Here is a 16,639-nt window from a genome sequence, read left to right as displayed (position 1 = left end):
GTAAAGTCTTGGTGTGCAAAAATTTGTTGTGGCCACTTTGAACAAGAATATGAATGAGCAAGACATCTTTACAATATTATGACATTCATTCAATTCTGCTGTAGTGGACCCATCAACCACAATTAAGCATAAACCAACACAGTTGCAATTGTAAATAATTCAAAAATGGTGTTCTATGGTAGCAAAACTAACGGCGTGTGCGAAGGGGGAATTACCAGCAAACCATAGCTCAAATCAAAACTGCCAAAAAATATGGGTCACATAGCAAGTAAAGGGAATAATATCATACCTGTCTTTGGATGACCTCTTTGGAGTGCCATCCCTGTACTGTTGCTCATGTCTTTCCCGTTGGTGATGACCATAATCCCTGAGCTCTTTCTCATATGAGTCATCTGGATCATAGCTGCCACTCCCTGAATTGTAACCATCATGGAAGCTTCCCTGCTTATTAAAGTAAGGCGTGGAACCTCCTGTGCCATTACCACTACCAGTATAATTGCTGGAAAAATGGGTGCCTTCCTCTCCAAAAGACCCGCTTCTTGTGCCGCTGCCGAAGTAGCTATTGGACCGGCTTCTTTGCCGACTCTCATACTGGCTAAAAGTGGTACCTGTTGATGAGGTGCCACTTGCACGAAATTCACTGTAAGAATAAAATAATCAAGTCTTGTTCATTAATGTCTTATGAAGGTAAAGGATTTGTTCACCCTTATATAGTTATATAAATTCATATAAATTACTGAAGATAAATTAACCAAGCTGTCCGAAAGAAACTAAGGTGAAGAAGAGGAGATTTATTACCAATAATTTAATTTCTTAACACAGAGTTCCTCAGATGAAAGTCAATCTCAATAACTTAAGCTCATATTAACCGACTTTTAATAATGAAGTTCTTTGTTATAATTTTTTTGACCAAAGTAAATCCTTGTGAAGACTATCAAATTTTATTTGACAAAAACATGTGACATGCCCAAATATGGTCATGATGCCATCACATCATGACCATATATAGGCACATTATGACTATATATGGGCATACAACAGTTATGACATCACATCATTACCATATATAGGCACATCATGACTAAATATGGGCATACAACAGTTTTTGTCAAAGAAAATTTGATAGTGTGGACAGAGCTTTAGCAATTTAATGCTAACTTGCAATGACTTGGAATATGTTGCTATTAATAGATATACCTTGAATTTTCCCGGTTCAAGAATCTTGAGTAGGAGCCGGTCGGTGATGTCTCGCGGCTACGATCAGTGAAAGTTGGACCATTTCGCTGAATTTGGTCATAAAATAGTTCTTGACATTCTCGACTAGCGAAATCAACCTGGAAAAAATCGTTGACAACTTATAAAACAGTATAGATATTCGTAATCAATCTAAAAATCGACAATTGTGTAGAAAAACTTTTAAAATCAATTGTGGTTGTATTACATATTGTAATCACTATTTACTTTATTTATGTATTATATGTGTTATCAACTCATAAATAAATAAGGACTTAAATAAATCCAGAGAGAAGTTGATTAGCCTCTAAAAATAAGGGGTAGAATATGATCATTGAGAGGGGGAGGGGGGAAGGAGTGCCAACTTAACAAAAGAAGCATAGGTGCAAAGATGATGGTGATTCTATCTCAATGAACTATTTTATCAATCACTTTAAATGGCTATTAATACTCTCATTTAACTGCATGTAAAATATACAAAACTATAATCAAATGTGAAGTGGTAATGAGAAACTGCATAAAGGCGCCTGATTTGGTTACATAATTGTTACATGAAAGTGCACGTCAGTACTCCGCTTACATGACAGCACATAATAACAAGAAAGTCCATGACACAATCAGAAGGCTCCTCGAATCGACCGAACAACCAGCATCGTCAAAAGTTTTTGGCAATTGTGCGTAGTGATTTATTGAAGACAAGACATAAGTGTTCAGATCCAGACAATACATCAAACCTATAAACATACCTTTAATTTTCTACCTGATATGTGGAGTCGACCACTTTTCACGTCCACAACAGCTTTCTGCGCACAGTCCATGTTGTGAAAATGAACCAGAGCTTTGGGAATGGGCTTCTCAAATGTAACACGGGAGACAGAGCCAAACCGATTGTTGAAAAGTTTATAAAGAAAATTCTCGCTTGTGTTCTGAGGTAAATTGTCTAACCAAACACAATTCGTTGCCATGCTCTTTCCAAACCCAAGCTGCAATCAAAAGAATTAAATACATTAGCATTTCAACAATTTATCAATCACAAATTTAAATCTTAACAATATTTATTATTACACTATTATTACATTAACTATATTGATATGTCTTTAGAAAGAAGTTTGATAAGATAACAGGCCAAGCTTAAATATCACGAAAACAGTCAGTTGAATCCATTCTCAGAGAGTAAAGTAAATTGTACTGTTTTATAATATATTTTCATTTTTTAATTTGAAAAATATGGAATAAAGTTTGAATAATCGATATAGCTATTGCAATATAAGAAATTTGCACATTACAATTTACATTATTATTAGACTAAAATACAAACAATATTGTTGACTTTATTATTTAAGTGTGTTATTCATTATTATTAGCAATACACTTGCTTTGTATTACTACTACCAATTATCACTACTACAAAATTACTAAATACTGTACTTTCACAAAATTAAATATTATTTTTTTAATCTTAAACTTTCTTATTTTATCTAATTGTCATCCTGCTGCAAGTGACTCATAACTAATAGGAGGGAAGTGATGCTACACCTTTCCAGAAATTCAATCGTGCTTGCATGATGTCAAAAACAGGAACGAGCTTTACGCTAACAACGAGCACGAGACCTAACCATAGTACAACAGTGTAGGCTCTTGTACGTTATTAAAATTATTGCAACAATGCAAACTGTGTTAATGTAAGATTAAAATGGCAATTATACTTGTTGATATTTAGGGTATATTCTATACTGAGTGAGGTTTGTAAAAATGTGATTAAAAATGATGATACGATATTATTGCGATGATTATTATGAGCCTAATGCCTGTTTGTACTGTGTTACAGTGTAGTACATGCTGTGTTTGCAACATGCTTTCCTCTTTTAACACAAAGGTGACATGACTCAAAACCAAATTTCTGGAATGGTGTGTAAACCGAGTCCATCTATGAGGCTTAGGGAGCTAAGTTGTCATAAGATAGTATCCTGGTATCACAGAATTCGAGCCCAGAATCCTGGGATTGGCAGTGTGGCTTAGGGAGCTAAGTTGTCATAAGATAGTATCCTGGTATCACAGAATTTGAGCCCAGAATCCTGGGATTGGCAGTTGAGCACCTTAACAACCAAGATACAGCTCCACTCCATTATAAAGTTGTTCCAGTAATTCTCCCTACCTTCACTTTATTTTTACCAACGAACTCGCCATCCATGTTCTTCCTCGCTTTTACAACACTATCGATATCGGAGAATTGAAGAAAGGCAAACGGTTGTGCTCCGTGAGGCTTTTTGATCTCAATATCCTATGGAATAAGGAAGTACAAGTGTTACATTACAGGTGGCCAAATACAGGTGAAAAAAAATCTGAATATTTGAAGTGACAGTCACATTTGTTATTATATTATAATAGCCAGGTGATTAAATTCTGGATGTTGATTTTTTCAATGGAGGATGGATGAATGCAGCCTCACAATAATTTTCTGCCTTAATGCATGAGGTTTGCCATGCTAAAACCAGCATCCAGTGACAAAAACATGGGAACTGACTTTTTAATACATTCAAATTCTCCACATTATAAGATAAGCTTTAAAATACTTTAAGTAGCTTTACTGTACTGTTGGATGACGTTTAAAATAAAAATGATGTGTCATTTACTGGAATCTGTTTACTAAATTGCCAAAGTTATGGTTCTTCTTAGCTACTTACTCTGTTTAACATTTAGCAACAGTATGCTGGCTTTGGAAGGGCAAGCCTATTATAGAAATTGCCAATTTAAATAATTTATAAGTCCTGCAGGCTCCTGCACTTACTAGAATATCTCCAAATTTCTGGAACGCTTCAGCGAGTTCCTCGCGTGCAACTGTCCGGTCTAAGTTACCAATGAAAAGTGTACGGGTTGCCCTTGGATGGTACTCATCCATTTCTTTCTCATAATATCTAATATCGCTCTCATCTACTCCAATATCTGCAACAGATAAAAATATGGTAATATTAATCCATATTTGGTTAACATTTCCTTCATTTTTTTTTCCTAAGAGAGCACTAAACTAAATTCCTGCCTTCATGTTTACTTTTGTCATTAATATTAAATACACAATAATATACTGTACAAATTTTATGTGAGAAAAAAAAATTATGAACAGTAAAAGTCAAACGAAACCTGGAAAGTGAAAAATTGACAGTTACAGAATTCTGGTTTTGACTGAAAAATTACTAATTCAAAAGAATTGAAAAGAAGAAGCTACATTCAGTAAAGAATATAAAACCATTTTATATTTATGTTTCTCACATTGAGATTTATATTTCAGCAAGGTAACAATATTAACTTAAAGGCTTGAAGTTCTATGCTGTAAAGTTAACTAATAACCAGAATCATCCATTTCTTTCATAAGCTTTAAGAGAATATGAAGCATACTTTTTTTTTACCAACCTCCCACATCCCCACCCTTCCCTCTACCTTCCTGTCCCCCAAAAGAGTACATAAAACATTTTAAAAATACAGAAACATTACAGTAATATTTGTGGGGAAATTGCATTTGAAATACAACGTACCTGGACCATCCCAGGCATTTAATCTCATTTCTGATCCAAAGAACAATTTCCCTTTAGAAGTCTGCATTGCTTTTTCCATATCTTCAGATCTATATCAATACATTAGAAAATAATAATGTCATTTTATATATTTTCCTCAATAAAATATAAACAGTATTCAGTAATAACAATTGAATAAAACTAATAAAGAAAACGGTGATGAGAAAGAACTCTCCAAAAGGAAACCTAATCTCGGTGAAAGCTAGTCTCCAGTAAAAATTCACCCAAAACATGAAAATTGTTTAATTCTTTTATTTAGAAAAACTTAAAAGTAAAATAACAATAGCTTTAACAACAACAACAACAACATGTTTCATCAGTTACAGCAAGCAAACCAGATGAAATTATTACAGTATTTTGAATATTTAATAATATTATAAATAAAGATTTGGTTAAAATGATAAAGTTGATCTAAATTATTAGACATACTTTGTATTTCGCTTATTTACCTTTTGAAGAAGACAATCCCGAACCTATCATCGCCACTGCCTTGGACCGTGACTGCTGTAACCTGCCCAAACTTTTTGAATTCATGAAATAACCCATCTTTTATACTTGTATCTAAAAAATAAAAAATTAGAATTAGTCAAACTGTTTAAAAAAAAGAAAAACATTCATGTACATTGCACATAGTTCTATTTCAACTTTTAATTTTTTTTAGCACAAATTTACAAACTTGTGGAAACAGTAAACTGTAATCGGCTTGGGGAGTTATATGTGGTATTCTTGCACACAAAATAAACATATTGTATTCATGGACAACTTTTCTCTGCACAAACATACTTCGTGAACAACTTCCTAATTTTTTCTTATAAAAACAAGTTTAAAGGATGTAATTGCTTAACTACTATACTGTAAATGCCTAAGTCGACTTTGCCTAACTAGAATAATTTCGAATTCGATCTTATTTTACATGCCAAATTGTTGTTTTCCATTAATTAATGATCTGTAAGTCAAATTTTATCCAAGTCAAACATTTTTTCAATGCCATTTTGGATTTGAGGCAAGTTCAACTGTATTAGTAATTACAACCGCTCTGGAATATGTACCTCTCTTTGAATAAGCGCCAGTTTGAAACCTCAATAAAATGCTATGACCTACTTTTGATTCTTTTCAAGAATGCTATTATTTCATTTAGATTACACTGGAGCTAAGACATGTTGCAACAACAATGCAAGATTGTGTTGCTTATGAAGAAGTTGAAAAAACATTTTTTTGTGTGTATTAGGGAAATGTCTCTTGTTGAAAGGAAGAAAAAAAACTCACACCATAACAACATCTAAATATTTACTAAACAAAATGAAAGCAAAGTTTACAGAGGACAGAAAAACAAAAAAACTCATCCTGTAATTATAGTCAATGTTTCCGTTTTGTAGAAGCCTAAGGCTGTAGACTAGAGAAAGTTTGCGGTTTACAGGCATTTCTGATGCTACGGTATGAATATTTGTCATTTTCTACACTGACCTCTACTGCTACATGTAGTTGGATGAGACAGATTCTAATTTACAAGTTAGTCATTTCCTTAAATCATCCCTGATTGGCTAGGATGCAATTATGATTGAAATCCTTCTTTTGTGGCAGATACACCTTTATGAATAAGTTGCTATTAAGATAAGACCCTTTCAGATTGAGACCATCAACGTTTTAGATATTTTGGACTTAATGATACACTTCCTGAATCCTGTGAGCTCAGAATTTGGCCCGAAATTCAAAGCTGAAGAAAGATTGGCAGTTAGCTTATGCAAGTATTTGTTGGAATCATGCCAAAATTTCTTCTACAAAAAATCACGAGTTTTACTGAATGTACGTGAACGTGACTGTACATACTGAACTAACCAAGTATATTAAAAAGTTCTGACTATATTCAAAAAGCTACAACTTTTGTAGTCAGATGAGCAAGATGGGGCAATGGCTTACTTCACTGTTGTTCGCACTTTGTGCATTTTTGGCATGTAGGCCCCGATTGCTCAAATGGCTTTGAACTTATTTATTTCAATACATTTCAGAATTGTAGCTGTAGAAAACTATAAGTGGGGAATAGACATTTGAAGGGTGGGTGGGTGATAACATTAGTAAACTCTAAAAAATAAGAGTGGATTTTAAGGATGGAAAAGGAGGTTAATATATAACTACATCCCTGACATTTTGTATTTTTATAAAACATGAATTTTTAAAAAGTGAATAAATATTTTGAATATTGTTGATCATTTAAGATAAGATAAGATAAGATAAGATACACTTTATTGCTCCAAGTCGGAAATTCAGTTCTCGCATTAAAATACAGTAAAACAATTAAAAGAATGATCAACTATAATGAACTATAAAAATTACAATGTAAAAAATAGGTGATTATACACAGGCAATGCATTCTTACTCTTAGTATACATCTCTTCATGTTCCTTGAGAGAAATCTTAGTTCAGGCTGGTTAACACTGGAAAATTTTGATGTTTTTGAGCATAGAAAGGGATGCCTACTGTTCGCCAGTAAAAGCAGTAAATTTTTAGTGTTAACAACTTGAAAGTAGATGCCAAATAACAATGCAAACCTACTAAAAAGTTGGCTTTGATGAAGTCTGTTGTTCACAACCCTTAAATGTAAACTTACATCTTAAGTGGAAAATGGCCACAAATTACATTTAAGCACTGCAAGTCCTTTGTGTTTGTTTTGAAATAAAATATAATTATTTTCTTTATTTTACACTACACTATACACTATTTTGAAATAAATATTTTAACAAAATGTTTTTTAAAAACTAAGTAACGTGATCACTCTAAAATTTGATCATGAGATAATTAAAAAATAAAATTACTTAAAAATTAAAATTTAGATTTAAAAAAAAAGAATAAAAAACAACATAATTGATATTTCATTCATTTAAATATGAAATGTTCACACTAATGCAGCAATAAAAACAGTTCTAATTAATTTTTTTTCTACAATAAGGCTTTTAGAATAGATAGGCAATTCAAACCAATAAGTCAGCTATATGCCCCACTTCCAACTTATTTATTTCAATACATTTCAGAATTGTAGCTGTAGAAAACTATAAGTGGGGAATAGACATTTGAAGGGTGGGTGGGTGATAACATTGGTAAACTCTAAAAAATAAGAGTGGATTTTAAGGATGGAAAAGGAGGTTAATATATAACTACATCCCTGACATTTTGTATTTTTATAAAACATGAATTTTTAAAAAGTGAATAAATATTTTGAATATTGTTGATCATTTAAGATAAGATAAGATAAGATAAGATACACTTTATTGCTCCAAGTCGGAAATTCAGTTCTCGCATTAAAATACAGTAAAACAATTAAAAGAATGATCAACTATAATGAACTATAAAAATTACAATGTAAAAAATAGGTGATTATACACAGGCAATGCATTCTTACTCTTAGTATACATCTCTTCATGTTCCTTGAGAGAAATCTTAGTTCAGGCTGGTTCACACTGGAAAATTTTGATGTTTTTGAGCATAGAAAGGGATGCCTACTGTTCGCCAGTAAAAGCAGTAAATTTTTAGTGTGAACAACTTGAAAGTAGATGCCAAATAACACAATGCAAACCTACTAAAAAGTTGGCTTTGATGAAGTCTGTTGTTCACAACCCTTAAATGTAAACTTACATCTTAAGTGGAAAATGGCCACAAATTACATTTAAGCACTGCAAGTCCTTTGTGTTTGTTTTGAAATAAAATGTAATTATTTTCTTTATTTTACACTACACTATAGACTATATATATTGAAATAAATATTTTAACAAAATGTTTTTAAAAAACTAAGTAACATGATCACTCTAAAATTTGATCATGATATAATTAAAAAATAAAATTACTTAAAAATTAAAATTTAGATTTAAAAAAAAGAATTAAAAAAAAAAAAAAATTCATTTAAATATGAAATGTTCACACTAATGCAGCAATAAAAATAGTTCTAATTAATTTTCTACAATAAGGCTTTTAGAATAGATAGGCAATTCAAACCAATAAGTCAGCTATATCCCCACTTCCAACAGTATGAAAGTTGGTCTATCAATGCTATACACTTATTACGAGCCAGAATTTTCCCACTCTGTAGCCTGCCTCACCAGTTTTCCTGTATTTAAACAGCACCAGCAGTCAAAAAAAAAACACTCATGTAAATAATCTTTTTTTTTGCTTAATCTATGCCTTGCTTCACTTTGTAACATACTGGTAGTAAAAAATACTATTGATTTCAAGAATACAGTAGGTTATACCAAGTCAAATAAAATGTACTTTCAGTCAGTTTCATAAACAATACTGAAGATAGTTAAAAAAATATTTTTTTCTGAAGAATAACAATTTACAAAAATTCTGTTTTCCATTGCCTACTACAGTACTTGTAAAGATGATAATTAGTCAATGACTTTGTCTTATTTGAATGTACTGTATGGTAATTAAAACAGTTTCAAACATAAAATAAGATATCTTAAGGTCTTACAGTAAGTTTGCCCAACATTATCCAATCTAGTCTTCTAATAATCTTTAATAAAATTTGTTTGAAAAGGTGAAACAAATCATTTGTTGCATTGTCATGTCAAATTAACATGGACAAAAAAAATTAATAAAGGTTTATGTTGTGGGTCCGTCGATATGAGATTATGCAAAACATTTAATGGAATTTGAAGTGAAATTAAAATTAATTGATATGAATATTTCCCAAATTCAAAGTTTAAAATGAAAATTGTACAACTGACCTCCTTTTTGAATTGATAGTTAACTTAATTCCGGAATTAACCCCAAAACTGATACATTTAAAATTACAGTTTTCTTCTATTTTCTCTATTAGATAAGAAACATTTTGAATCGTATAATTCTAACACCAAATACTTCTCAAATAATTTGTTAACTACGGTAAGCATATTTGACCTGGTATTAAGTTGAACTTAATAGCACTACATTATTTCAAGATGTGAAATATGGTTTTTATAGTTCACATCGTGCGGCCTTATCAATCACAATTCATTGTTATCGTAAATGAAAACCAAAATTACAATTACCGTAAATGTTCCATTAAGCCCCTCTCTGGAATAAGCAATGCTCTTTCAAGAATAAATGCCGCACCACACATGATTTTTCTTTTTAGCTAAGCGCCACTTTCAAATTAAGTGCCACAACTTTCATTAGAGTTAAATTCTATTTTATATAAATTTCACATCAAGAGCACATTTCTTTCTAACATTCTTCATATTTTGTATAAATACCTAACTGATTTCTCAGAGATTAAATAATACCTTCTTGTTGCAACAAGTTATTGGTCTACAGGTATGTACAATACATGATACCGTAGCACTCACAATAATCTATAATAAGCACCGCTCATGAATAAGGGTAAGCTTATTGGAATATTGACAATATTATTAATAGCAATGTCATCAAAAAAATAATAATGAACTAAATTATTGAATAAAATAATCCCTAAAAATTGTGATTATGTTTACTGAATAGTAATGATGAAGATGACAAGAATGTACCCTGGTAATTAGGTCATGGATGAGGAAAGTGCCAAAGATTGCAACAAAGGTGGTATTGATAACAATGATGTACGTTCAACTATCATCATACATATTTTCATCACTTCTTGCAAATTACACCACCCAGAAAAAAAAAAAGATTGTCTCAAACATTTTATGTTTTAAAAGGCCTAACATGTTAATGTTACAGTATGTTACTGTACGTTTATGAAATATTCTTTGCCAATAATCTTCACCCAACCCCTCTGTCATATGATTCACTCTCGCAACCACTGAGGAAATACGACAATAACAACACTTTCTTTTTGCCTAAACAGGTCAAGTGATGAGGTCAAACACGACATTACTTTACAAAATATCCATCACGATTCACTGGCAAACAGGAAAGAATGCCAGTCTACAATTTTGGGCCCGCATATAGTATTTTGTCAACATTTAAAGTTAATTCTGAAAAAGAAAATGTTATTTGCAAAGGCTCATAAAATATATACTGCCAACTAACCTACATAAAATGGGACTGGCTCTGGCAAAACCAGCAATTTTAGGAAAAATTCAAAATTGAGAGCTCAAGAGTTCTTTGAAACAATGGTTATTTGATAGAAAATTGTTAAGTATAGCGAAGATTATGAATATTTAATTCACTGGATTAGCCATGTAGCTTTTGAGAAAATAGCTTTCAAAGATTCCAAAATCAATAATTTTATTATTAAGATTTATATTTTTAAAATACTTTTAATATATACTTTTCAGTTGGATTTAGTGATTGACATTTTGGAGACATTTTTTCCAATATACCTTTTTGTATAAATTCCACAACCATGAAAATGTTCAAAATTCTGATTCCCAAAACGTTTTGGGCACTTGTGGGAAATTTGAAATTGTGAGCAATAGTAGGTTTTGCCAGATCTGGTCACAAATATTAAACAAAAATGAACTACGTAATTTGTACAGTATTCAATATAGCTTCCAACTAAAAATTATAATGGAAGAAACTATGCAAATTATCAGACATAAATAATTGGCATAACCAAATACTGTACAAACAACTTAATTTTCGAATGCTTCAAATTCAAAAACCTATTCCATTGGTTATCTTCAACTTTGGCTTTGAAGTACAGTATAAAGTTAAAATACAAACCTGTAGATCTTGTTGGTAAATTCTTAACGCATAATCCGAATTGTTTATTAACTCCTGAACTACTTGTATGGTCCGTATTTAAACTACCTTTGTCACTGCTTTTTGATCTCCGTGATCGATTGTCACTAGTACTACTCCTTGAGTCTGAACTATTGCTCCGGCTCCGTGACCGGCTCCGTGACGGACTAAAACTCTGTGATCTAGAAACTGAACCCGAGTGAGATGACCCACTCTTGCTCTTATTGGTCCGTATTTTACTTGAGTTTTTACTTTTCCTGTTACTATCATAGTTTTCAGAACGATCTGACCGGCCGTAGCCTGGTCCGTATTGTTCCCGGTTTCCACTATAATAATTCCCTTCGTAATTCCCGTCAGTTCTGGAATGTGAGTAAAAGTTATTGTAAGTCCGTCGGTTACGAAAAGAACTACTCGTTGTAGAGTCCGTATCATCCTCAACAATGTTCAATTGACCAGTCCTATTATTGTTATAAATCCTTTCACGATCAAAATTCCTATCGTACGTTGAACCCGGATGCTCAAAACGATTTTCCGTGGATCTGAAAAAATAAAAGAACAATACATTAGATAAAGACCAACCTTTAAATGTTCCTGTACCCTACCAAGTTAAACCTTAGAATATCCAAGCTATTTGCTCTTCTTTAAATATTTCTCCAATATCTCAGAAAATTTATTACAAATTTGGGGTGGATATTTTGATCCTGAGAAAAGTAGTCACAATCGACAAAATCTATGACCCCAAACTACTAGAAGTGATCATATGGTTATATTTGGTGTTGAATGCAGTGTGCTAACTGTAGTTGGGAAAGAGGAAGTAATGGTTGTTCAAAATAGTGTATGTATACTTCACTCAATCTCAGTGCACGCACTAGGTTCTCTAATTCACATTATGATCAAGTCAAGAATTGCAGTGGGTCGCACTTGGAGACGCTCATTGTTTGCTATAGTAGTTTAAGATATGACCTTTAGGAACACCAAAATGACCTAACCTAAATTGGTGGCACCTACTGTGTGTGCACCGAACTATAGATCAGTGTTGCTGGTTCTATTCCAAGCTGGTTCTCATTGAAAAATATAACTTATAACCCACCGTATTTCGGAAGAGATGTTTAAGCCATTGGTCATGTGTACATTACGGCTCATATTTTATCTTAATTCACGAATCAACTTCTCCTAGGGATGACACGACAATGCAGCTGCCGTAGGACCCAGAGGTCCAGCACAACCTTCCTAGTTACCAACTATAACCACTGGATTACCTTTCAAGAGGCTGTTGAAAATGACAAAATTTGTAACCTATGCAGAATCCCAAATTTCTGTACTCTAATTAACCATCTCAAATACAATGGCAGAGACCCCAATGTTAAAATAATGCCATGGAATAAACTCTCAGATAAATAAATTTCCAACGTTAATAATCCCAATCATTATGCAAATTAAACCGATGCTAATATATTAATACTTTGTTATCAATCATGCTTGCGATCACAAACTCAATGGCTGCAGAATGCACTTTGCAAAATCATTCAGGGAGAACAAACCATCAGTCAAAAGACCACACGGATGTTGAAGGTATGGCTATTGTTGGTCAGTTACACGCGATTGGTCCAGTACTCAGGCTTTAAGCACTATCAACATCATTCAACCAATTCCAATTTCCTGGTCAATGTTCATAATTTTCTAATCATGGCCATTGCTTCAATGATCTGATGTTCTGGGACTATAGATTGACATAGTGGTTGGTACTGGTTTTGACTGGCACCGATGTTGATTGGCACCAGTATTAATTGGTAATAATACTTCACACATTAGTTTTCTCAAGCAATCTAGCATTGGAGACTAATGGTTTTTTTATCAATTGGGATTATAATTTAGATGAAATATCTAGAAGAATTATTTACTATGTTGACAATGTTGAAAAGTTTAATGAGGATAATGATGATGACGATAACTATTTACAATAAAGGCCATGATGATTACGTTAATACGTAATAACCGTAAATAAGTTGATAAGTATTATTAGCTTGACTGTTAAACAGTCAAGCTGTTAAATATGTTATAGATTACATATTTTATTTAATATGTTTCAGTAAGATAATATTTATAAATAATAATACATAAGCTGTTAAATATGTTATAGATTACATATTTTATTTAATATGTTTCAGTAAGATAATATTTATAAATAATAATACATAAACCAACTATAAAATCATTATTTGAACAGGCCAGCTGAACAGACATGTTTTATTGTATTTCATAATTAAGCCCCACCCTCTATACCAGGCCAATGAATGACATTATCTTTATGACATCATCATCTTGATCACTGCTAGCCATATCAGCTTACAAAAAGGAATTATTTACTTGCTACAGATAATACTAACATAAAACTTTATCTTCTAGGCCAAACCAGATCAAATACATAAACAAGCCAAAGGTCGCCCGACATAAGAAAGGCAGTTCAATATAGTAACTGTGATTTTCAAGCAGATGTATATGAAAAAATATAATTGCATTTTATAGTATTTTTTAAGACTAGGAGCATAGCAAACTGTGGTAGTACTGTAGAAATTTTGAACACAACCACAGTTATGAGCAAATTTACATCGTCATGTAATGAAACATCATTCTGAGAAAAATGGCTGTAAAATTTATTATTATTTATTTGTTCTTTATACTGGGTTACCTCTTCAGTAAAATGTATTGTCCCAGCTGGACCAGTACCTGGTATAAAACATTAAAACCACACAAATAACCAGACAGAAAAACCAAAAATAGAATGATGAGACAAATTACCTATCTATTCCCCACCCCCAAGATTCCAAATTTGAGTACTCCTAAAAAATAAATCCTTCCAAAAACATACAGTATCTCTTGAAGTAGGCCAAAGTACGACATTATGGTGAGTGATTAATCTAAAAAAATTTGTCCTAGACTAATAATATGAATGTGTGGTGAAAATACATCAATGCATGTCTGAAATTAGTACAAAAGCACACAATTTAAAACACCAGTTCAATGGAAGGCTAGGTCTAAAATAACACAAAGTGTCATTCACTTGCATGTTCTTTGCTCTATAAACTCCTCTTAAATCACTTTGTTTAATGACAAGTATTGTTGTTTATTATTTCTTACGCCCACCAACTTCACAGGACTCATTCGCAATGTTTTGCTAAAATTGCTTGTTTCTCTGTCCTTTAATAGTGAAAAATAAAACCCAAAATATTCTAAACTACAAATCTATTTTTAAGCATAAAGCAATTTATAAATAAAAGATATCGAAACTTAAAAGATTGACGCAAAGCTAAAAGACAGGCAGGGAACGTACAATTTATTTATTTATTTATTTTTTTTTGGCTTTACATAATTGGCATCTCTAAAGATTTATTCTAAGATTTTATCAAAAAATTTACAATTAGTCTCACTTTACCAGTTAATAAAGACAGCTCATTATAACTCTTCTCATGCGATAAATAATTACATTGATGAGGTGATAAAGTAGTTCTGTTGTTCGGAAATGCTATTCCAAAGCATAATACTTAGAGTAAGTGAATGATTAACTATGCATGCGAGCCTGGTTACAATACCAGCCAAAATGCATGGAGAGAGAGCTAATCAGCCATAAATCCGACAATTAAGCATACTGTAGGCCTAGAGTGGTGAAAAAAACCATTCCCAATCGAACGATCCATATTTATATTTCTCTAGGCTTAGGCAACGCAACAATTTTCTATTTGGCCTTAAGTCCTGTCTAGACTATTTATTTTATTTGACAAAAACACATCACATGCCTAAATACGGTCATGATGATGACATCACATCATGGCCATAGAATCAAGAATAAATATGGACATACAACAGTTTTTTTGTCAAAGAAAATATTATAGTCACGTTCACATGTCTCCATCGATCTCGAGCGGTTGAGATGCTGGGTCGTAAGTGAGACTGTATTAGATAAAAAAACGGCCAAACTACGTTCGCTACGACTTTCGAGGCGACCAGAAATAAATTTATGTCACATCCCCAATTGGTTGTACACATGCTAGGCCTGCGATTTCTGATCCTAGGCCTGGGTGGAGGTGGCATCGACGATCCTCCAATGACCCCACCTGACATTTTTGGGCGATCGCCGATGTTGCCAATTCTGTGGTAAACCGGCAAGTTTAACTCATTTCTATAACTTATGTACCGGTATTGTATTTTCCCGTTTTATTTTGGAAAAGCTCTGAAAATAAATAATCTTTTTATCATATATCGTAAGTTTACCTTTGAATCATAAGTTATAAAAATTGGCATTTTAAAATTGTACTATAAGCTGCAATCTTCAAGTTAGTCAATGTACCAGAGGACACGACAATGGAACAATGGAATTAATGTCAATTTAATATCATTAGATGCAGGAGATTGAATAAAAGCTAACGCATGCCGGAGACGACTACAAGGAAATTGGTTTTAACTGTTTGAGGAATCTCCATTAAAAAACATGTTAATAATACATGGATGTTTGCAAGCAAAACACAACCAAATGTCATTGTGTACTTTATTCTTCTGGAATAATCTTTTACTGCAATTCTGTATTCATATGAGGCCTTGCCATCCCAAAAGTAGCGTACTCTCGTTAAATGTTAAACTGAGCAATTAACATTTAAAGTATTTGGCAGTACAGTATTGTATACTTTATAGTAGAGTCATTTTCATGAGATCCGTGACTAATTTTAGGATACCTTTTTTTCTCGATGGATTTGGCAAGATGGACCAATTTAGATAAAATATAGCTCCTATATACCTCCCAGATATGGGGGGAAGGCCTGTTTGGGGGCGATTTTCAAAATGGCCGCCTGTTGATTTGGACGCTTGTATCTCGATAACCACTGGTCAGAGAGACTTGATTTTGGTCTCAAATTGTTCACAACATGCATGTTCCTATTTATTGTAATACAACTTTTTATAAAAAAAAATAAATAAAATAAAATAATAATAATAATAGTAAAAAAATAATAATAATATAAAAAAATTTTTTATATTATATTTATATTAGTACAGAAAAGATGTAATACTTTACACATATAATAACTTTGGCAATAGTAAGTTGATTCCAATAATGACCTATCATTTTAAAACTTAAAATGTGGAGAATACGAATATAGTAAATTTTCTTGTTTTAGTCACCAATGCTTGATTTG

At 32.3% G+C, this 16,639-nt stretch overlaps 1 protein-coding gene across 1 annotated transcript in view; it reads right to left on the bottom strand.

Annotated features, from left to right (window-relative positions):
• The window catches only part of LOC117109421, a 67,585-nt gene that overhangs the window by 14,499 nt on the left and 36,447 nt on the right, over window positions 1–16,639 (bottom strand). Inside the window, exons 3-10 of the mRNA XM_033251771.1 lie at window positions 11,436–11,992; window positions 5,252–5,363; window positions 4,764–4,852; window positions 4,022–4,176; window positions 3,389–3,514; window positions 1,980–2,216; window positions 1,198–1,334; window positions 290–640 (exon numbers count right to left, since the gene is read on the bottom strand). Of these exons, the coding sequence (XP_033107662.1) occupies window positions 290–640; window positions 1,198–1,334; window positions 1,980–2,216; window positions 3,389–3,514; window positions 4,022–4,176; window positions 4,764–4,852; window positions 5,252–5,363; window positions 11,436–11,992 (1,764 nt within the window). The remainder of the gene's footprint in view (window positions 1–289; window positions 641–1,197; window positions 1,335–1,979; window positions 2,217–3,388; window positions 3,515–4,021; window positions 4,177–4,763; window positions 4,853–5,251; window positions 5,364–11,435; window positions 11,993–16,639) is intronic.

The sequence above is a fragment of the Anneissia japonica genome, unplaced genomic scaffold, assembly GCF_011630105.1.
Source record: "Anneissia japonica isolate Jap-2015-1 unplaced genomic scaffold, ASM1163010v1 scaffold287719_len1884721_cov185, whole genome shotgun sequence".
Taxonomy (NCBI): Eukaryota; Metazoa; Echinodermata; class Crinoidea; order Comatulida; family Comatulidae; genus Anneissia; species Anneissia japonica.
Note: the sequence above shows the minus strand (reverse complement) of the source record. Positions and strands in the feature narration are given on the sequence as shown.